We start from the raw sequence: 6,793 nt of genomic DNA, 5'->3' as shown, positions 1-6,793 counted from the left end.
AAGTATACTTACAACAGTAGATAAGAAACCGGAAAGTTCGAGTCGAATCCAATAGAGTGTTCCTTATGAAAAACAAATGGGTAGGTACGATCATTTTCTTATTTTATTTATTACTTATTGTCATGCTGGCAGAATTGTCACCGCATAAAAGCCATTGGGTAGTTTCCTAGGTCAAGATAAATTATGAAATACTGATTCCTATATAAAGACAGACGCAAATGTGACAAAAAACGCGTTCTGTTTTCTATTTAACTTATTTTAATTAAAAAAAATAACTATATGTGCGACATTTTTTTCGATGACGTCACAGGTCAGGTCAGGTGCTTTTCATAGGTACAAATTCCATAGTTATTTCGTGTTTTGACGTTTAGTAAAAGTAACTGATATGACTACTTGGAAACTATCCTATTAAGTAGGTAGACCCCCTTATTTTTTAAACTATTTGACAGGTGGTTATGGATAGCCATGCGATCAACAGACGAGATGACAAACAAACAGACTATAAAAATAAAGAGCTACTATTTAACAGCGGCGTCTTCTACGTACGGTGACAGATTCCTAATTCAAATACAGAACCCTAAAATAAATAAATTTAAATAAATAAATAAAATAATAAAATTTAAATGCATTTGTGGATATTGGTCTGCGATACGATTATAGAGTATCTGATAACTAACTAGTGATAACGATAAGTTATCAAACAATACAACAACGCCCTACGCAGTAAATAATGAGACAGTGCAGTGTTCGATTACCAAATTTAATATCAATATACTTAGCCTATAAGTAGTTTTGTCCAGTTAAATAGTAAATACTTGTAATAAACAGTGACTATTTGTCCGGCCAAGTAGTTATTGTCATTTGTGGCAAATTTACATTAAGTCTGACCTCTCCTTCAGTCGTATCGGTTTTCCGTTCCACTGAAGCAAGGACGGGTAAGACGGTGTGCGCCTGCGTTTTGCGCGAACGTCTGCGCACCTGCGTACCTGACCGCATCATCATCACATTAAGTCACGTCAAAAATGAAACTAAATCCATCATAGTGACTTAGAGTGGGAGAAAACAAAAGAAAGTGCGGTCATGCGTATCACCCTGTGCTTGTATAAGTATAAGGATAAACTAAACAATTGGTAACCTGTCGCTGTTAATATTCACCATACAAAGTTAAGTGAAAAATGTTTGGAGGCACCACTAATTGCTGAACTATTAAGCGAGGCACCACGATGTGAACAACCGATCCATATAGTAAGTTAACCTAATAAGTAAACTCTCTTAGGAAAGGGCTGGAGGGGAGCGTTGGACTGAAGAATGATGCCACAATCATTCCTAGTACATTGGATGACTTGTCATTTAACTGTTTGAAAGTAGCTTCTAGTGAAGCGCAGAATTTTATGCAGATATTTTTTTATAAGTAATGCACTATGTTTTGACTTTTGAGGGTAGGATGTTTAGATTAATGAAGAAATAACTCATATTATTTTATTTATTGCATTTAATTTAACAAAAACATGTTTCACTTTTAAGGAAAATTAAAGACAATGAATTAATTAATGTTGAAGATTTGCTGTTTGTGCAATAACGTATTTGTTATGATATGTTAAGAGCTCAAATCTTAAGCATAGATAAGTTGTATGGTTATGTACCTTAGCCTTGCCATTTGGGATTTAAATATACTGCTGTTAATAGCAGGAACTTGCAAAGCAATGTCTGATGCGTTTGGGCGGCTCAAAAACTTCAGAGAATGGGTTGGCTATTGCCCAAACACTCCACAAATCCACAGTGGAGTATGATGAATAGTCATACTGCCCCTCCGTTCGATTCCGGAAAATTTAGACATAGAATAGATTGAAAGTAAAGTTACAGATCAAAAATAGAAAACGGACATCTTGACGTTTAAAAAATAAAATAATACATCAATAGATGATTCTATACTAAGTAGGTACCGCATCAAATAATAGCTAGGCTCTATATGCTTCGTTTTATTTGCCTTAAAGCAAGATACTTATTATTTGAAAACCTTATACTTATACTTTCATTAAGTAAGATGATTTTTCTATTTCAGGCATCATCATTATGAGCGCATATGTCAGCGGTGTCGATTCCACAAAATATGGATTTGAAGAAGAGAATAATATGAATACAACTAAATTCCAATTAATAGGAAGCGGACCAAAGTATGATGGTGGAGGAATCAGGAGTAGTTTACACGGCATAATTTACCAAATAAATTTGTTGATGCTATTTTTAAAGCGAGGGCTCAAAGAACATTACACGTTTAGTTTAGCCTCAGAAATAGACGCTGCCGATAAATTCGACGATCTTGTTTTTATGTACCAAAGTACCGATGGTGGAACAAAGTATCGATTCCTTCAGGCTAAAAGCAAGCAAGAAAATTCCATGAAGATAACTAAAAATGATCTTCTCAATCTGACAGGTGGAGACTACAGTATCTACAAATACTTCGTATCTTACCGTCACATTAACAACAACAAACGGGCATTCTTCAAAGGTGAATACCAAGACTTTATAATTTGCACCAATATTGATATAGCTGATAGTATTGTTGATAGCTTCGATGAAATTAATTACCCTGATCCAATTCTAGATTTTGACAAAGCAAAAATAGCATCTCCATCTAAAAGACTTAAACTTAGAAATGGGACCGAGTTATATAGTCAGCTTGAAAACATATTACTTAATAAAAACCCGGATCATCAAAAAATAGTACAGAAACTGGGGGCAATGGCAGCAACATCTACTGTCATTCAAATTGAACCATTGTTTACTGCAAACAGAGAATGGGTAATGGAACGTATATTTGACATCGACTCAGAGATAAAGAAATCCAACAAATATTACTATAAACTAAGAGAAGATTTTCTTAATCCACCAGATGCATATATGAAAGATTTGAACGAAATTTTCTTCAACACTTACTTCGAAAAATATTCCAAACACAAAAATTATTTCAAAGATTCAGAAGATGTAAAAGATGTTACAAATGTAGAGAAAAAGAAGTTAAGTCAAATAGAATTTCAGTTGGCTGCGTCTTTCATAATAAGAAAAAATAAAGAACAAAAAGTTCTGACGTCCACGGAACAAATAAATACATTTCTTGAGAAACTCGTGTTAGCTGTTAACCAACCTACTGAAGATGAAATCAAAAGCATAGTGCAAGATGAAATCGGAGAATATATGAACTTGATAGACAGTGAGCTAGTAACGTGTAAACTACAGACGTGTATACTAGATTGGGCAAAAACAAGACAAGGCCGTTTTATAAAAAATAAAGATTGTGAAGATTTCTTTGAAGATATTGAGAACCAGCTTGCCAGTTGTAGGCAAACTGGTCAGACTCTTACACGCATAGCTAAAATCAATAAACTTGGTTGTTTCTTTAAGGATGATGAAATGATACGCCATACGAAATACTTTTTGGAAGGTCAGAAAGACGAAAAAATCTTAGTTGTCTACTGTGATCATCCATTATTGACTGAGATTAAAATTCTGCAATTAAAGCAATTGTCTAAAATAGACGAATATATCTTCGGTGATGTGACGGATTTACTTGATCATATTGATACTCACGTATGTCCTCTGAAAGCCTTTAAATCAAGAGCATGTCATCAAATGTTCATTATGTTTAATGCTGCAACAGAATTAAATAGTGAAGTGAGAAGTATTTTGCACAAATTAATTGATACTAGTGTAGGAAAAAGAAAGAAACGGATTGTACTAATATTCCCACTGGCATTACAAAACAAGTTTGAAAATATTGATATACTTGAAGGAAAGAAATATGTTAAAATTCAGGACACAAATAATACATTTGCTAGTCTTTGTTTACAATCTCAAAAACTTTTGTTAAAGGATGCAAAAGTTATATTTCAAGGATCTCAAACGATGTTTGGTGATTTATACGAAGACAAATGGCAGAATATATTGAGTGGGGACCTGTTATGCCAATTGATTCATCGTGAGTTGCTAATACAAATAAATAACAAATGTAACCAGTATGATGAGGTTGGTAAGTATTATATCAATCGCTCCGTACATCGACGCGTAGTAATATCAAAGGAGATTAAGTTAAGTCCAGATCAGTTCCAAATTACTAGTTCAAGTCTAGTGAAAGATCTCAAAACAGATAAAGACATTATATTAATATCTGACTGTAAAGATGACTTTGATCAATTATGTCAGTATGCACAAAACATTCATTGGTTGAAAAGTGTCAATCACGAGCTTTTGTGGCAAGTGTCTAAGGGATCCGTATCCAAATTGCTAAATTATGTAGACAGAAGTATTTACAAAAATTCTCTAACACAAAAAGTAGATGTCGATGATATTACAGATATAAAAGACAAAGTGGTCATCATAGCTGCTGAACCAGGAATGGGAAAGTCTACATTTTTGACAAATGTAGCTATGCAGGCTATTATGCATGATAGCCGTAAGACAGATAATCTGTGCATTATCAGAGTCAACTTGAGGGACTATTGCAATGACTTTTACGAGTGGCCTGACAAACCTATACCCATAGATGAAATTATTAAATTTGTTTGTAAAATAACAAAACTAAACGTTTTATATAGTAAATTTGCAAGGAATATAGACGGCAAAATCGATCTTCGAGTTGAAAAACATACGAACATTGAGTCTTTGTTACAAACAAAATTGTTTTCTTTTCTCTATAATGAATTCTTTCATTATAGAGAAAAGAAAACAATTTTGTTGCAACTTGTTCTCTTGCTCGATGGATTCGACGAAATATGTCCTCAATATAAAAACAAGGGTATATCTCTACTACAAGCTTTGCAATCTACTAGAATACATAAAATGTGGGTGACGACTCGTACGTGTAGTATAGAAAGTGATTTAGAAAATAGCTTGTGTACGTTCTCTTACAAATTAACATCGTTCTCCATCACAGAACAACATTCTTATCTTCGTAGAGTTTGGAGGGTGGAGAAACCAGATCGCTCAAGTTTTCTAGTGTTTTTTGATTGGTTAGTAAAAGGCCTTTTTTTTAAAAGGCCATGGGATATATATGAGTTCATGTCAGTGCCACAACACATCATGATGGTAGGTGTGATATTTTATCCCCACTTTAAAAATTTTCAACAGAATCCACATAACTACTTGGAAGAACTGAAATATATTGAATTTACTATATACGATCTGTACAATAAGTTTGTACGGATGAAGTTTGAAAATCTGTACGTGGAAATAAATCTTAAAGATCCGAGATACACTGATGAATATGAAAGGAAACTGAAAGATATTATAGAACTACACGGCAAGCTAGCTGTGAAAGAATTATTTTCATATGGTGACGTACCTCAAGAGTTGGTTTCCGATAAAGAATGGGAGGACTTATTGGAGTCCGTGACATCACTTAAAGAAAAAACAGGGTTGGTGGCGGAAATTAAAAATGGTCGAATATTTTATATTCATCGGAGTTTTGCTGAATATTTTGCTGCTAATTACTTGGGTAACGCGCTCCTACACAAGGATAAGAACGAACGCAAGTATTACGCTGCAAGAGACTTTCTTTACCGCTATCTTACCGGCTCACAGCAACCCATCGATATAATGGAGTTCCTCAACTACAAGATCGTATCTACCAGCGAACACGCTTTTATATTCAATCTGGCCATCGCAAAATCCAACAGTCGGAGCCAATATGAATTAGGAATAAATCCCGTTATTTTCAAAAACGCAAACTGCAGAGATTCTCTCGGTCGAACTCCTCTACATTTACTTAATGAATTTTCTTATTATCCAGAGATAAAATTCATATTGTGTTCACGTAGAACTAAAGTCATGCGTTGGTTGTCCCAGGTAGATGACTTGTTTAAGTGGACTCCCGTACACTATGCTATATCTTGCCACGTGTGTAAATATCAAATTGTAAATAAATACAATATTGTCAATACTGAAGAAACGAAATCAAAAGATATGTATGGAATGACTCCTTACATGATCGCTGCACGTCGTGGTTGTAATATTAGCTGCGTTCAAATCTATTTATCGGACCTGCCTTTAAATCTAAATGCTAAAGATGACAACGGTAATACAGCCTTACACTATGCTTTGATCAGAAACGATTTTGCTGGAGATGTATTTGCGGTAGAACTGATCAAAATCGGTGCAGATATTCTAATTTCTAACGGTGTAGGTGAAACGGCATTAGACTTGATACTGAAGCATAACAAAGGCGACAATTTGAAACCTATTTGGTATGTTTTTAAGGAAAACTTAGTATTTAAGAAGGCTTTGCTTGATCGAATAACGACCGATAGTGACCTTTACGTATTTATGTCTGATATTGGATGCTTTTAGTTATCCCAGTTATGATATTTCATAAGTTAATGTAGTATACTTTTTAAATACATAAATATGTGTAAAATCTAAAATAATATGTAATAAAAACGTTTATTTCGGACAAACTATGACACACTATATAAGTGTAATGTGATATTCTTGATATACATTAAATATACTTACTAAACATTTTATACGAGTGTTTTTCTTAACCGTATCGATTTCTGAATCAAAATTGGTCGGTTTGGGTTTAGGCCTCAACTCAACCTTAAACTCAGAAACCAGAATATCTACCACCTCAGAATCAGGGGCCTTGGTGCGAAACATCGTACTAAGAATGACTGTTTAGAGTCAGTGGTACCTACTACCTACAATATGATGAAGTATATTTTATTTAAACGTCTTAGTTGCATATAAAATTTGCAGCTGGTGGGGTTACTGAAATGTGCCATTAATTCATAGTTTACGT

At 34.1% G+C, this 6,793-nt stretch overlaps 1 protein-coding gene across 1 annotated transcript; it reads left to right on the top strand.

The window, feature by feature from the left end:
* Positions 1 to 727: 727 nt before the first annotated feature.
* Positions 728 to 6,518, top strand: LOC126367453 (uncharacterized). Its single transcript, XM_050010961.1, has 2 exons — positions 728 to 1,245; positions 2,063 to 6,518. The coding sequence occupies exon 2, from the start codon at positions 2,074 to 2,076 to the stop codon at positions 6,340 to 6,342; it is 4,269 nt and encodes a 1,422-aa protein (XP_049866918.1). The 5' UTR covers positions 728 to 1,245; positions 2,063 to 2,073; the 3' UTR covers positions 6,343 to 6,518.
* The last annotated feature ends 275 nt before the right edge of the window (positions 6,519 to 6,793 follow it).

Source organism: Pectinophora gossypiella, chromosome 6, assembly GCF_024362695.1.
Source record: "Pectinophora gossypiella chromosome 6, ilPecGoss1.1, whole genome shotgun sequence".
In the NCBI taxonomy this organism is placed as follows: Eukaryota; Metazoa; Arthropoda; class Insecta; order Lepidoptera; family Gelechiidae; genus Pectinophora; species Pectinophora gossypiella.
Note: the sequence above shows the minus strand (reverse complement) of the source record. Positions and strands in the feature narration are given on the sequence as shown.